The sequence below is a fragment of the Mesoplodon densirostris genome, chromosome 18, assembly GCF_025265405.1.
Source record: "Mesoplodon densirostris isolate mMesDen1 chromosome 18, mMesDen1 primary haplotype, whole genome shotgun sequence".
Classification (NCBI taxonomy): domain Eukaryota; kingdom Metazoa; phylum Chordata; class Mammalia; order Artiodactyla; family Ziphiidae; genus Mesoplodon; species Mesoplodon densirostris.
In genome coordinates, this window is record NC_082678.1 from 43,334,760 (window position 1) to 43,350,935 (window position 16,176).

General features: G+C 48.5%; 1 protein-coding gene and 4 non-coding genes across 5 annotated transcripts; 1 reads left to right on the plus strand and 4 right to left on the minus strand.

The window, feature by feature from the left end:
• The first annotated feature begins 3,595 nt into the window (after positions 1 to 3,595).
• Positions 3,596 to 5,455, plus strand: BORCS6 (BLOC-1 related complex subunit 6). The gene has a single exon (XM_060081453.1). The coding sequence runs from the start codon at positions 3,686 to 3,688 to the stop codon at positions 4,739 to 4,741; it is 1,056 nt and encodes a 351-aa protein (XP_059937436.1). The 5' UTR covers positions 3,596 to 3,685; the 3' UTR covers positions 4,742 to 5,455.
• A 624-nt stretch (positions 5,456 to 6,079) lies between these two features.
• On the minus strand, positions 6,080 to 6,153 carry TRNAI-AAU (transfer RNA isoleucine (anticodon AAU)). The gene has a single exon. It is a non-coding gene; the product is annotated as a tRNA-Ile (tRNA).
• A 399-nt stretch (positions 6,154 to 6,552) lies between these two features.
• On the minus strand, positions 6,553 to 6,626 carry TRNAT-AGU (transfer RNA threonine (anticodon AGU)). The gene has a single exon. It is a non-coding gene; the product is annotated as a tRNA-Thr (tRNA).
• Positions 6,627 to 6,872: 246 nt separating this feature from the next.
• Positions 6,873 to 6,954, minus strand: TRNAS-GCU (transfer RNA serine (anticodon GCU)). Its single transcript has one exon. It is a non-coding gene; the product is annotated as a tRNA-Ser (tRNA).
• Positions 6,955 to 7,365: 411 nt separating this feature from the next.
• TRNAW-CCA (transfer RNA tryptophan (anticodon CCA)) lies at positions 7,366 to 7,437 on the minus strand. Its single transcript has one exon. It is a non-coding gene; the product is annotated as a tRNA-Trp (tRNA).
• Positions 7,438 to 16,176: the final 8,739 nt, after the last annotated feature.

Here is a 16,176-nt window from a genome sequence, read left to right on the forward strand (position 1 = left end):
CTTCTGTCTTCACACAGCCTTTCTGTCTTCTCTCTTTTCTCCTGTGTCTTATAAGAACACTAGTCATTTGATTTATGGCTCACCCAGATAATCCAGGATAATATTGTCTCACGATCCTTAATTACATCTGCAAAGACTCCTTTTTCCAAAAAACATCGCATTCATAGGTTCCAGAGGTTAAGACACAGACATATTTTTGGGGGGGGCTACCATGCAAACCACTACATATGCCCATAGATTAAAACAACTGAACGATGTTTTAAGGCTTAAAAAAAAAAAAAAAACCAACATTTCTCTTTCCCCACAGACAGCCTATTCCAAATCCTTTTATGGTTTTGTTTTGTTTTTGGTATTTACCGTGTATTTCCAAATCACAGGCTTCTGTTGCTACTTCTTAAGTTTTCAGTTTTAGGCTCTATTTATTGTTTTCCTGCTACATAATGTACGGATTTCATTCTTTCACTCCACTGCCACCATACACATGTGCATTTTCTGTCCCTACATCCTTCTGATGTAGTTATATCAAAATTTTGGTTAGATCTATTAGTTTGACAATAGTTATTGAATGCTTTCCACAGTCCAGGCACTGTTATAGAGGCAGGGGAGTGAATAAATAAGAAAAAAAAAAATCCTGAGCTCAGGAAGGTTGCAAATCTAGAGGATCAATGTCAGTATCCAGTGTGTATGTTATGACCATGAGATGCCAGCCAAGCTGACTCATGACATTCTATACCTTTCTTTTGGAATAGATGTCCCTGAAGTCAATAGCCTGTGTCATTTTCTCACCCCCTCTGAACAGATCACACCTCCAAATTCTCCCCCAGCCTGAGCACTTAAAGCTATCAACATTCATCAAAATGTCACTTAATTGCATCATATGGGCCTGAGATGGAGTATGAAAGGTAAAAAAAAAGCCCATTCTTAGCTCATAGGCCACATAAAAACGGGTGGAGAGCTGGATTTAGCCCACAGGCCATATTTTGCTGACCCCTAATGTAGTGGACACTGTTTTGCTCCCCCATAGCCCCTCCTCCGTCCTCCATTGTGTTGCTGCTACTTCAGTTTGGAGGGAACTGACCCACCTCTAGCTCCAGGAGGAGCATAATTGTTCTAAACTAATCAGTTAATTCTTCAATCACCTTGCCAGAGTGATTGCTTCCAAATACCAAATCCTAAGTCAATAAGACATAGTATCACCCTGACCAAAGTGACTAAATTGGGCATGTGATCCAGTTTAGGCCAATGAGATGTGACGAGAGATTAACTGGGGCTCTTGGGAAAGATGCATCCTTGTTCTTCTGTGAGGTCTAACTGAAGCCAGTCCTTTCTCCCCTTCTGGAAGGTATGAGAGTATATCAGCCAGGGCTTCTGGTTGCATGCAACAGAAAACAATTCAGGTTCATTTAAGCAGAAACAGACCTTATTATGAGCATCCTGGGTAATTCATGGAATCTCTAAAAGGACTAGGCTTGGAGTCTACACAGTCAGGAAAAATTCCACTGCAGAAGTGGTCCAGTAGACCATGGTGGAGCCTGAGCCATGTGCTAGGGAAGCTGGGAAAGTGACTGCTTGGTATTCCAGCTTTTGTAGTGGGAGATGGGCTCTGCCTAATGAGGTGGGAGAGTCCTCAAACACTGGGATTCAGATCCTGGGAGGCCCAAGAGAATGACAAATGATCGCAGTTATGGACTGAATATTTTTGTCTCTCCAAAAATTCATATTTGAAGTTGAAGCCCTAACTCCCAATGTGATGGTATTTGGAGATGGGGCCTTTGGAGGTAATTAAGTTTAGATGAGGTCATGAGGGTGGGGTCCTCATGATAGGATTGGTGTCTTTATAAGAAAAGCCCAGAAAGCTAGCTCTCTCTCTCCATCATATAAGGAGACAAGAAGGTGGCCGTCTGCTAGCCAGGAAGAGAGACCTCACCAGGAGCAGAATCAGCTGTCACCTTGGACTTACAGCCTCCAGAACTGGGAGAAAAAAAAAAAAAAGATTCTGTTAAGACACCCAGTTTATGATATTTTGTTATAGCAGTTCAAGCAGACAACTATAATCCCCAAAGAATGACAAATGACATAGTGCCACCATGAGGAAGCCCACTTGGGATAAAGCTACTCCCTCGGAAAGAAACCAGGCACTTCATGACAGCCTTAGGGCACTGAATGCAGGCTTCTCTGACACCTTAAGACCATTATTGTACGACAATAAATTCCTCTTGTTTTTGTTTGTTTGCTTTTGTTGATTCAACTTGTGTTTTCTGTCACCTGCTGAATACAGAGCACCTGCTTGCTGAGGAGTAAAAGGAAGACAAGGGTGTGTGTGTCATTCCCAAAGAGAGGGGGAGAAGCTTACAGTAGACCACTGGTCTTATGCTGTATTAGTCAGGGCTCTGGGTGCAAGTGACAGAAACACATCTTGAATGAGTTCAAGCCAAAAAGGGGAAATTAATGGCTTAGGGTCATTTAATTAATAAATATTGAGCACCTACTATAAGCTAGGTACTGTTATAAGCACTGGGGCTACAAATGAGAACAAAACCGATAGAAAGTCTTACCTTCATGGCACTTACATGAGCAAGTAAGCAAAATATATAGTATGTCAGATGGTGATAAGTGCTCCGAAGAAGAAGTAGGGAAGGAAGATGGGGAATTGCTGGAGAAAGTGATTGAAATTTTAAACAGACTGTAAGGGGAGGCCTCACTGAAAAGATAACATTTGAATAAGGACCTGAAGGAGAGAAGGGAAGGAGGAATATCCAAGGTGAAAATTTTTCTTGGTAGACCCAGCCTCACAAAAAGGGGAGGGCGGGAGGGGAGTTGCAAGAGCAAGTGTAAATCCCTGAGGGGGCAGCATGTCTGTCTTGTCACAGGAACTGTGAGGAGGCCAGGGCGGCTACAGCAGGACCAGTGAGGGGAAGAGAAGGAAGAGATGAGATCAGAATGGTACCAGGGCTCTGACCTTCAGGGTCATTAATTTATTGAATATTTTACGTAGTGGCAAAATCACACACCATCCTCCAAGAGGAGAGAGACTCAGACCTGGAGGGGACAGGAGACAGAGAACAGACTGCCAAACACACAGGAAAGCCCTGAGGCCCGCTTCGCTGTCCACTATGAGTCGCTCTGGGCAATTCATCTGCTCGGTCTGTTAGCCGAGGACGATGGAACGAACCATTCAAGCTCTGCTGAGAATTCTGGTTTCATCCTTCCTGATCAAATAGTTGCGGTTGAATCCCGACGGTCCAAGCAGGATATACTACTTCCATCCCCAAAACCTCCTAGGAACCCCAATTCTGGTCCGCACTAGAAGTGTTTGTTAAGCAGCAATTGTGGGCGTGACAATTGTGGGAGGAAAGAGTCCTAGCCCCGCCCCCGGAGGACTCAGTTATTTCAGGATCTTCACCTTTAAGATCCACCCCCTCAACTTTTTGAAAGGGTGGGGCGACGAACGCAGCTGTCACCTTCTTCTTTCCACCCCGCTGGCTCTCACGTGCGTTCAGTCGTTCAATAACAGCTCCTCTCCTGGGACTTCCTGGTTGCCGGGACCAATCAGAGTGTTCTTCCTGTCCTGACCATTGTGAGCCCGAGGCCAATCGGCGCGCCTCTACAACGCCCCTTAAAGGCGCCGCCAACGCCTCCCGAGCCGGGGCGAACCAATTCCTCGGCTCCTGCCCCCAACTGCAGTATGGAGTCGCCCCGGGGGCGGCCTGGGCCCGAAGCAGGCCTTCTAGCTCTGGGGGAACAGCAAGCCGCGATCTTCGGTGGCGGCCCGGGCCGAACGGCCTCTGATCCGCCCTCAGGCCTCCGGTTGTCCGAGGAGGAAGAGGTCGAGAACGTTGGGGGCGCGAGCCGCCTCCCCAGGGCGTCCCCGAAGACTTCGAGCTGCAGCTTCGTCCACCCGCCGGAATGGGAGGCTCCGGAGGAAGAGCCGGGCCGCGGAGGGACGCCTTCTGGGGCAGGGAGCAACCGGGGGGCGCCGGGTCCCGAAAACGACTCGTATGCGTCCTCCCGGCGCAAGGACCCTGAGGACAGGCCTGCATCCGAGGGCGTCTGCCGTCGAGGGAGCCCTGGAGGCGGCGGGTTGGATGTTGAGCAGGAGAAGGAAGACGACGACGAGGCGGCGGCAGCCAGCAGGGCTGGCCGTTCCTTCTCCAGCCGCCTTCAGGACAGCCGCAGCTTGGACGGGTTGAGCGGGGCGTGCGGCGGCGCCGGGTCCTCAGGGGGTGCAGAGTCTGGCGCGGGCGGCGGGCGGCGCGCCACTATATCCAGCCCCCTGGAGCTCGAGGGCACGGTGAGCCGCCATGGCGACCTCACCCACTTTGTCGCCAACAACCTGCAACTCAAGATCCGCCTGAGCGCCGCCCCTCAACCCCCGCCCCCTGCCCCTGCGCGGCCCTGTTCGGCGCCCCCACCCACTCCGGCCATTCCTCCCATCGACCCCGACGTGCTGCGGGACCTGGAGAGGCTGAGTCGGGAGCTGGGCGGCAGGGTGGACCGTCTGCTTCGCGGGCTGGGTGGTGCGGTGCAGGAGCTGACAGCGCTGAGCGTGGGCTGCATCCAGACCTACCGTGATGCCGTGGACTCCCTAGGCGAAGCTGTGGACATGAGCATCAAGGGCATGTACACCCTGCTGGCGCGCTGTGAGGAGCTGGAGAGGGCTCTGCAGCCAGTTCAGGGACTGGCGCGCCAAGTCCGGGATATCCGACGCACTCTGGAGGTGTTGGAGGCCCTGTGCAAGTGACCGGGAGGGTAGGAGAGGCCTGGCAACGCCAGGGTCCAGCAGGATCCTAAGGACTCTTCAGGGAGCCCTGGTGGCACCTGCCCGCCGATGGGAGGCCTGTATATTGGAGGCTCTTCCAGATACATTTAGCAGGCCCGCGACCACTAGCTGGGCCTTATGCAGGTGTACACGGGGAAGTTCTAAAGCCTCTCCTGGTGGGTGGGGATGATGCTCTGCTTCTATTCAGTTGGCCATCTGCAGCTACCTTGTTCTCCCAACTCTCTTCCCTAGTTAGAGCACCATCTCTGGGAAGCCAGGGCTTTAGGTCTGGGCTTGGGAGACATGACTGCCATATGTTCTCAAGAAAGGATAACAGGGGAGGCTCCAGCCCCACTGTGGCCACCCTGACCTCCAGTGGTCACATCTCAGGTGCCAGGGGCTGTGGGAGCTTGAGGGGTCCTTGGCCACACACCATGCAGACAAGGATGCACACTTGCAGATGGTTAACCCCCTGCTTCTGCCCTCTGGCCCCCTGCCCTCCCACTTCCCCAGCCATAACCTGGGTGGAGCTAGAAGGAATGTATTGCATGGTAGAGGGGGTGAGTTGGGAGGGGTCTCACTGCTCTCAGGGTTCAGACAGAATTGTTGCTGGGTTTGAAGCCCACCTGTTGTGGAGTGTTCTAATCAGTTTTGGCTTTCTGAGTTTTTGTGGAATTAAAGTGCTGCTGCTGCTAAGGGTGAGACTGTGTCTGTGTGGGGTTAAGGGATTGATGAGCCAAAAGTATGGGCATGAGGGTCAGTCTTCCCGTGGAGTTTTCTTGGGCCGGTGCTGCGAGTGGGGTGGGGGTCCCAGGCCACATGGGGAAGGATATGGTTCCTGCTCCTGAACAGCAGAACGGAGGGGAAATGTAAGACACAGATCTGGGCTCAGAGACCCAGTAAAAGCAGAATCAGAAGCAAGGTGATCCAGAGAGAAAGGGAAGGGGTCGTCTTCTCAGTTCCTGAAGAGGACAGGCAGGGCCTGGGCAAACTGGACGTTTTGGCTCTGGAGAAAGACTGGAAACACTTGCTAGCTCCGTTCTTGACCCCATTTCTCACACACTGCTGATCAGTGCCATATGTATGGCCTGAAACAATCTGTTACAATCCCGGGCAGCCTTCCGTTTACAGTCACATAGTAAATTCCAGGAGCCCCCCGTTATGGTCAGGAGATTTAGAAACAGAGATCACAGAAAGTGATCCAGTTTCCTTAACCTTTTCTCCTCTCAAGACACTACGACTTGGAAAGAATTTAAACACGTTTCTCTTTGGGGTGTGAAAAGTTCCGGGATTATACACATTTTTAAAACATCAGAGCACTGGCCCGTACGGGGATCGAACCCGCGACCTTGGCGTTATTAGCACCACGCTCTAACCAACTGAGCTAACCGGCCAGCTGACAGTAGTCCCGCAAAAATGAATCTATGTAAAGTACAAATTACCGATCAGTCCTGTCTTCAGGAAAATTTAAAAATGGGTAAGATTGTTTTGGGAGACAGGAAAACTGAATACGAAAACGGAATCACTTATCGTTTCGGGAAGCAACATCCAAGCCAAAACACTGACAAGCACAGATAATGCTACTATGGGGCTTGGCGGCAGATCGAGGGGCAAACATACAGCTTAAGACTGACAACATGCACGTAGCGTTGACGCACACAACCGGAAATAGAAAAGGCCGCCTGATAGCAATTGGCAGATTCCCGAAGAGATGTGGAAAAGTATGTATACAAGCGCCAGATGCCCACAGCGCTTTCCTTGCGGTGTTTGCAAAAGGAAACCAACACCTTCGGAGGCACCGCTGGGATTCGAACCCAGGATCTCCTGTTTACTAGACAGGCGCTTTAACCAACTAAGCCACGGCGCCCCACTTAAATGTTTTTCCCCCTCGTTTCCCTGGCCAGGTCAGTTCTATGGCAGGTGACTGAATGCCAGGGTGCCTTCCTCACCAACATTTGGCCGTACTGGAAAACAGGGTAGAAGGGACGAAATCCGCGGCTGTAACCGAGAGAGGGTGAAGGGGCGACACAGAAATTGAATCCTGGCAGACCGAAGGTAAGAAGAGAAATTCCTGGATTATAAAAATCGAAGGTAGTCCGCAGCAACCGCAAACCGACGAGGATGGGATTCGAACCCACGCGTGCAGAGCACAATGGATTAGCAGTCCATCGCCTTAACCACTCGGCCACCTCGTCCACGACAAAAGAACTTAGGATCTCCTCTCTGGGGTCTGGACTCTTCTCAGAGTAAGCCTGAGCCCAACTACGTCGCGAAGGGAGATGCGTCCCGAGAGGTCCCGCCCAGAGACTCGCAGAGCTCTGGTTGCCGAGCGACCTTCTAGCTTGCGCCAGCGCCAGACCCTCTGAGTTGAGCGGTACGGAGCGTGCGTCAGTCCTCAGGAGCCCAGATTTACAGTACCCGGATCTACCACAAAAACTACCGCGAGATCATTGCTCTCCCCGGACGGGGCGACTAGAGACTTCGAGCCGGGACCCTCCCCTTCCGGCCCCTACAAAGTGCTTCTTTTCTGACTTGCGCAATGGGGCTCCAACCGAGTTGAAAATGAGAATAAAGAGAAGTGACCCGCACTTTAGAAAGAGGTAAGCTGACCCCGACGTGATTTGAACACGCAACCTTCTGATCTGGAGTCAGACGCGCTACCGTTGCGCCACGAGGTCCGCCACCCAGGCAACTGGACAGGTCCCCTCATGACGAACGGTCAGGCTGACGGGTCCCGACGATCGAGGCGCAAGAGCCGAGGGCCTTCCGGAACTTCTAAAATCCCGCGGCGTGGTGCCTGCGCTCTCCCTCCGGCATCATGGGACCCGCAGGGCCCGCCGCACCCCGCAGGGCACGGCTTTGCGGCCTCCCGGCTCAGCGGTCCCTCCGACCCCGAACCCGGCCTCCTGCCGCCAGCAGGCGGCCCAGAGCTGGTTCCCTGGGGGACCCAGAGCTCACAGCCCAGCGGGGACGGACTGGCACAGAAACATGTGGAAGGACGGATACCTGGCGGAATCTGGTGGAGCAGTGCTAGAGCTCCGGCGCGTAGGGTCAAGAGATTAGCTCCCCCAGCGGCGGTCTCCTCCCGGGCTGCACACTACAGTCGCCTGCGGAACCTTCCAGATAGCTAAGCACAGGCCCCAGATTTAGAGATTCTGATTTAAAGGTCCAGGGTAGAACCCCGGCATCGATAACTTTGTCAATTTTGACAATTCCGAGGAATCATTTACATACAATGAAATGCACAGATCTGAAGTGTTTATTTTGGTGAGTTTTGACAAAGAACAAAGAAAGAAGACCTTTCCTTCACCCTAGAAGGTTCTTTCGTGTCCCTTCCCAATCGATCCCCGCCGCTCCCTTCTCAGAGGCAGCCACTGTTCTGATTTCCATCGCCATAAATGTAGGTATCTTTTGAAGCTCCCCAGGTGAGCCAGAGCTGGGAACTTCTGAAGAGTGATACCGGAAGCTTGCAGAGAGCCCCCATTTGCTTCTTGAAGGGTAAGAGGAGTTCAAGGGGCCAATATGGTGAAAGAAGTCAGGCTGTGTCTCACTCCTTCCAAGCTAAATGCCTGCACTTTCTGCGTAAGGGCCATCCCGAAAGTTATCAGGGACCAAGGACAAGTCAAAGCCCGCTGAGGAGCCTGGCCTTAATTGACTTGGCAACATCTTTAAGAGCCTTCTCCCTTGGTTGTCAGGACACTGCTGTCTGCTGACTTTCTCCTAGCCTCTCGCCCTCCCCCCTAGTCTCTTTTTCTGTCCTTTTTGCTAGGAGTTTTGTCTTGTGTCCTCATGCTACACACCTTCCCTGGAGTCAGCCATCACCTGTGTGCTGAGGACTCCTGAATCCCACTCCCAATCCCAATGAAGCCTCTGGATTCAGATGTCTAGGGCCTGCTGGACACCTTCACTTGACCCTGTCATCCTTCTGAAACCCCGCACCTTGGGTGAGACTGGAATCCAGTCGCACCTCAGATGGGACTCGAATCCACAATCTCTGGCTTAGCAGGGGACTCAAACCCACAGTCTCCCAGCTGAAACCGCACACTTCCTCTCAGGACTTACGAAGCTCAGGTTCTTTTTGTCTCAGCACAGAAGGAATTCAGCAAGAAGCAAAGTGATAGGTAAAAAGTAGATTTATTGAGAGAGAGACACACTCCATGAATGGAACGTGGGCCATCTCAGAAAGTGAGAACTGGGTGGTTAGTTTTTATGGGCTGGGTAATTTCATAGAGGATTATTCCAACTATTTAGGGAAGGGCGGGGATTTCCAGGAATTGGGCCACCGCCTACTTTTTGTACTTTTATGGCTGGCCTCGGAACTCCCATGGCGCCTGTGGGTGTGTTATTTAGAGTATGCTAATGTATTACAATGAGCCTATAATGAGGCTCAAGGTCTTCTGGAAGTGGAATCTTCTGCCATCCTGGACCAAGTTGGTTCTAACCATTTTGTCATATCCTTAACGACTTTTTTTTTTGCGCTACGCGGGCCCCACTGCTGTGGCTTCTCCCGTTGCGGAGCACAGGCTCCGGACGCGCAGGCTCAGCGGCCATGGCTCACGGGCCCAGCTGCTCCTTCCCGGACCGGGGCACGAACCCGCGTCCCCTACATCGGCAGGCGGACCCTCAACCACTGCGCCACCACGGAAGCCCTAATTTTAATTTATTTATGGCTGCATTGGGTCTTCGTTGCTCCGCGCGGGCTTTCTCTAGTTGCAGTGAGCGGGGGCTACTCTTCGTTGTGGTGCGTGGGCTTCTCATTGCAGTGGCTTCTCTGGTTGCGGAGCACGGGCTCTAGGCGCGCGGGCTTCAGTAGTTGTGGCTCGTGGACTCAGTAGTTGTGGCTCGCGGGCTCTAGAGCGCAGACTCAGTAGTTGTGACGCACGGGCTTAGTTTCTCCGAGGCATGTGGGAATCTTCCCGGACCAGGGCTTGAACCCGTGTCCCCTGCATTGGCAGGCGGATTCTTAACCACTGCGCCACCAGGGAAGCCCTATGTCATTCTTTTAACGGTTGTGCCCTGCCCCCTTCCCTCCTGTTTCACCATCACCTTCGGGTTCAAATACTAATTTATTGGTTGGGCCCCCAAGGCCAAGTGCTTCCTAAGCATGTGGGTCCAGGAACCAGGTAGCCAGTGTCCATAAGCAGGCTTTGCTAAAACTAGTTGTGTAACTTGAGCTTGTTATTGAACCTCTCTGTATTTCAATGTCCCTACCTGTAAAATAGTAAAGATTATAATACTAAAGATATTATAATAATAATTATAGTAGATAATTATTAGAACATGGCTGGTAATCACCACTCAATTATTATGGTTGTTGTTATAGTAACTCTCTGGTCCTTGCCTGATTCTTCAGCCACTGCCTCCTCCCCTCCCTTGTGACAACGCTGCTGCCTTATTTACAGTCGCCTAAACTCACCTTGGTCAGAGCTGTCTCTGTGCCACTGTCCCCGGTATTGCTTGATGGTCTTCCTGAAATGGAGCAGGACCCTGCGGGGCCCTCCTGGGCACAAATTTTCCTTGTGCCCTGTTTCCCCATTAGCAGGAAATAGGCTTCATTCAACCTCCCTGACCTTCCCTGGGTACCAAAAGGGCAGATTCTAATAGTTGCTAATCAAGGAAGGGAGGGAATGTAGAAACAAAGGAGGAACAGTCAAGAAACAATAGTGCAGCAGCATGGGGCAGAGTCCTGGTTCCTCCTCAAGGAAAGTATATAACAATATATCTTTGAGCTCATCTGAAGGAACAAAGACCCCCACCCAGATGGAGGATGGTAACTTCCGGCTGAGCACAACACCGCCCTGTTACCTCACCACCAACGAATCAGAAGAAAGTCTGAACACAGTGGAAGATAACAAAGACTACGACCCCCTCCCCTAATGATTACCTGCAATTAGCTTTCCCTATCTCCCTTTAAAAACTTTCATGGTCCAGCAGAATCTTCAGAGTTGGTTCTGGGACATGAGTCCACCTTCTCCCCAGGTTGCCGATCTCCTGAATAAAGCAAGCTTTCCTTTCCAGCCAACACTTGTCTCTCAAGTATTGGCTTTAGCCAAACCTGAGTTCGGCAATATTCTCAGTCCTTCTTTACCTGGCTGACCCTTACGTACACCTCCAGACTCAACTGAGAAGCTCTCTCTTCCCCAATTCTTCCCCTACCTGGGAAAGGAGGTCCTTCCTGTGTCTCCTCCAAGGTAACACTTAAAATGCCACCTTTTAATTTTTTGCCCAGTTGTTTCCCTTACTACACTCTAAGTTACTCAAGAGTAGGGAATATGCATTCCTAGCACCCAGGAATATGGTGTGTATTTAATAAGCATTTGTGAACTCAGTGAGGGATAGCTTTAGCAGAAGTACTAGAGTGGGCAAGAGACTGGCTTGTAGAGGAAGGAGTCTGGGTAGTTGAAGAGCATGAAGTGAAGTGGAAATTGTTGCTAGGAGGGGAGGTTGAGTCAGTGAATATGGTACCAGGGAATGGGAACATGGACTTGATCTCTAGGCTCAGAGAGTTGCTGTAGCAAGTGAGAAGTATGATTAGTCCAGTGTCACTATCCAGAGTACTCTCTGATGTTGAAATCTCCTCCATTCATCCTATCAGTTTCCAAATTTTTTTTCTAATTGTATTTTTTTATCATTAAAAAAATGTATTTATTGATTTTTGGCTGCATTGGGTCTTCGTTGCTGTGCACAGGCTTCCTCTAGTTGCAGCGAGCCAGGGCTACTCTTCGTTGTGGTGCACGGGCTTCTTCTTGCGGTGGCTTCTCTTTGTTGTGGAACACAGGCTCTGGGCGCTCAGGCTTCAGTAGTTGTGGCTCGTGGGCTCAGTAGTTGTGACACACGGGCTTAGTTGCTCCGCGCCATGTGGGATCTTCCTGGATCAGGGCTTGAACCCGTGTCCCCTGCATTGGCAGGCAGATTCTTAACCACTGTGCCACCAGGGAAACCTTCAGTTTCCAAATTTTAGAAACGAATAAATTATTCTGTCCAGAGTTGCATTGCTACATATGGTAGCCACTAGGGTGGCTATTCAATATGGGGCTATTCAAATCAAGTTAAATTTTAAAAATTCAGTCCCTTAGTCCAAATAGCCACATTTCAAGTGTTCAGTAGCCACAGGGAGCTAGCTGGCTACCATACTGGACAGAGACAATATGAAGTATTTCCGTCATCATGGCAAGTTCTGTTGGACAGTGCTGATCCCAAACTGAGACAGTCTGAGACTCAAAAAGAATAACAACTGCAATGCACTGAAACACACAAAAGATGTTAAAATCTAACAACTAAAAACAACTAATTAGTCACTTTGGGAAGATACTGGGGAACCATTATTCTGAAAACTGGTAAATAATGGAGTGAAAGTCACACATTTATCCAACCTTTCCTGTATGACCTGTATCTCATGGTAAACAATGAGTCGACAAGGGCACATTCTTATTTACAGGAGAATCCCAGGTGACAAATGCAGAAGGAATGATAGAATTAGGACATCCCCAGTTTGCAACGCCCCCCTTGAAATAATGGAGCTAGGCAGTGACGATTAATTAAACCAGTAGGTGAAAAACTGATGGGGAACTTTACGGTGATTACCTCAGTCTGACTACACCTGAACCCACTGCTCAGATTAAAAACCAGAAAAAGAGAGACAAGCAAGCATGATGTGCTGCCTGTTAAAAGTCCAAGGCCCAGTCATATACATTTTCAAGACAAGAGATCATACATCAAAATGGCATACTGATGTATTACATAAAGTTCACCAAGGTACATAGTCCAGGTAAGCACTTACAAAGTGACCGGCAAGTCACCATGACGCCCTACAGAGTTGGGAAAGAATGCTATTCTTTTAAGAAGTTAAAAAAAAAAAAAGTTACACTACTAGCATCAGAAGAAAGAGGGAAAAATTGATCTTTGCTGTTGAGCAGCCACTTCTGTCTTTGAGGAGCTCTGGCTAATGTGTAATGCAGATACACACTGCACATGAGAGAGAGAGGGAGGAGGGCCAAACAAACACACAGAGAGAATTTTATGTTTAGTTTCTCTTGGCCTGCCTTAAAATATAAATTTTATTTCATCACCAAAATGAGGGAATTCAAGGCTAAGAAAGCTGTATAACAAATGTCTTCATTAGTCAGCTACCCCTTGCACAAGCCCCTTTGTTAAATCTTCACAAATAATATTTCTTTGTCAAAAAATGATAGGGGCTTCCCTGGTGGCGCAGTGGCTGAGAGTCTGCCTGCTGATGCAGGGGATACGGGTTCGTGCCCCGCTCCGGGAAGATCCCACATTCCATGGAGCGGCTGGGCCCGTGAGCCATGGCCGCTGAGCCTGCGCGTCCAGAGCCTGTGCTCCGCAATGGGAGAGGCCACAACAGTGAGAGGCCTGCGTACCGCAAAAAAAAAAAAAAAAAAAAAAAAAGATATATAAACAGCCTGCTTTGGTCACTTTGGTGGTCCCATTTCTATGAGACTTCCCTGTGTATGAACTAAATTGTTTTTTTCCTCCTGTTAATGTCTTGTGTCAATGTAATTATTAGATCAGCTAAAAGAACTCAAGAGAGATGGGGGGAAATTTCTTCCTCCTGGACAGAATTATTTCGTGATGTCTGGGATTTGCTTCAAAATAACCCAGTGGGACTGGGAGGGAGAGTATAGCTGAAAAAAGGTTGGTCATGTGTTGGTAATTGCTGAAGCAGAACGGTAGGCTTCAAATGGGGTTTTCTTTATTTTTCTTTATCTTTACATATATTTGAATATTTCTGTGATTTAAAAAATGTTTTTCTGAATTCTTTTATGACCAGTTCAAATGTTGGGACATGTGAGTTCCAGCCCTGGGACGAGTGGCCCCCTGGGGAAGGACACCTGGCCACCAGCAATACCTCCTATGGCCACAGGGTGGCTCCAAAACTCGCTTTTGTGAGACTTTGTAGAGCAGGCTTCCCTGAACCAAGGTCATGGAAAGTGACAGGACAGACCTAAATGCTTGCTGTTTACTAATTCACAATGTGAACTGTGACTGCCCAGTTCTTACTATCTATAGGTCCCCTAGGCAGGAAGGCTATTATGAGCAGAATACCCCAAACTTCCAGCTGCTGGAGCCCCAAATCTAACAGTCATCTTTGACCGCTCCCTTTTTCTCATCCACCCACAGCCCCGTGTTCAAACTTTATCTTCTAAGGATCTCTAGATTCCTTCCACTTCACTCCACCTCCTTGACTCCACTCGGGTCCAATCTCATCCTATCCTTCCTGGTTAACACCATGGCTTCTTCACAGACCTTCTGCTTAAAATCTTAAAATCCATTCTCCATGTTGCAACCAAAGTCATCTATGTATGTTATACAAATCTGAGTCTGTCCCTCCGCATGGCTGCAAGGCCATGTCCCTTGTCTACCCATCCCACCTCGCCCTGATCTCTTCTTCCCCTTCCATTATGGGCTTCAGACACACTAGCTCCCTTTCTGTTCAACAAATACACTGGGCTTGTTCCCACCTAAGGAACTTTGCACTTGCTGTGCCTCACCTGGAATGATCTTTCCCCAGATCTTCATACAGCTGACTCCTTCTGTTCATTCTATTTGCTCCAGGGACCTTGGAGAATCTTGCAAAAGCGGGTCATGGGCTTTCCTCACTTTCACTCTAGAACAGTGCTTCCTTTACCTGTGAATAGTCAGACCCGATAAACTGTCTGGGGGAGCGTGGCTCTGAAGTCCTGGGCTTTCTATTCTCAGCGAAAAGTTCTAACGAGGACATTCTCTTCCATAAAGGCAGTAGAATTATCAAAAAATCAGGAAATTAACACCGATACAGTATTATTATCTAGGCTAGAGACCTTATTCAAATTTTCCAGTTGTTCCACTAATGTCCTTTATAATAAAAAAAATTTATTTTCCTGATCCAGGATCCATTAGGATCACACATTAAATTTCTCATGTCAAATTTGTCACGTCTTTTTTTTTTTAATTGAAGTATAGTTGTTTCACAATGTTAATTTCTGCTGTAAAGCAAAGTGATTCAGATATATATATATATATATATATATATGGATATATATATATATTCTTCTCCATTATGGTTTATCAAGGATATTGAATATAGTTCCCTGTGCTCTACAGCAGGACCTTGTTGTTTGCCCATTTTTGTCACATCTCTTTGTCTTTCATGACCTTGAGGAAACATCTTTTGACTATTTCTTTGACTTATGAATTTTTTCACCCACTGGTTTAGAAAAAAGGAAATCCATTTATTACATTGGGGACCTGGAAGAGAGAAAAGCATTTCCTCTCATTTTTGACCACATTTCCTAAAACAAAGTTTAAGAACAAATGACCCATTTTCAAAGAAACTTTCCTTGATCACATTATTCTAATATTTCCCTTAAAATTTTTTATTTACAGCACTTATTATCATGCAGGTATATTATTTGTTTGCCTGTTTGTCGTCGATCTCTCTGACCCCAGGAAGGTAGACACTTCTGACTTGTTCCTCAAGAACATGAGGCCAGCACAGTGCCTGGGACTTAGAGCTAGTCAATGAATATCTGTTGAATGAATGCATGAAGAAATAAAAAATGCCTCTAAGGTTTGTAGTTTAGACCCTCCTAGAAGCACTGAGATGAAGAGTAGTGATAAAAGAAATGTTCACATATTGAGGTATGGGGAAGTCATTCTGGCTTAAACATGAGTTAACTTGAATTTTATGCTAACTAAAACAGCCTGTTTGTGACCTATCAAACATACATTGTACATCTGCTTTAATTATTAAAGAAAAGGGCACACTGACCAGAAGTAAAGAATGTCCATGTTAAAAATAAAGATTAAGTGCCCCTCTTGGGATGCCAATGCTGGTCCTCTTTTGATGATAAGACTCCCTTCCCAGGTGCCAACGCCATACTGACTCGCTGTGTACTCATGGTCTGTTCTTTTTTTTTTTTTTAAACCATGAAGAAGTGTAACCCTTACTTGTTTAATGTACTTTGTTCTGTCCAGATATAAAACTGTACTGGAAACCATGCTTCCCTGGGGCAGTTTCTCAGAGTGATCTGGGAAGTGGGCATCCGGGCTAGTCCTTAGTTTGGTTCAAATAAAACTCTTTTCTATTCTTACTATAGATGTTTATCCATTATTATTCTTGGCAGTAGGAAGAGAGATGATCTGGTAAGTGGGTAGGAAGGCCCCTGCGAGGTTGTGACTAGACTGTGAGCAATGAATGCGGGCAAGAACTTTCCGTTCTGCAGGGATCCCCTTTGAGGCCCAAAGGTCAGTGAGGTCGCGATAGTGAGAGATGCTTGGACTGTAGTTGGGCTAAGTCGTGCCCACAGCTCAAAGAGATAAGGAAATCGTTGCAGAGTCTGCATCTCCGCCCTCGATCCTTCCCTCCCAGGGACGCAGGGTTTCATTCTCTTCCTCCACTCCCCGCTCCACCCCCT

What these genes read in the sequence shown, in the direction of transcription:
- BORCS6 (XM_060081453.1), top strand. Translation starts at nt 3,686, where the DNA reads ATGGAGTCGCCCCGGGGGCGGCCTGGGCCCGAAGCAGGCCTTCTAGCT.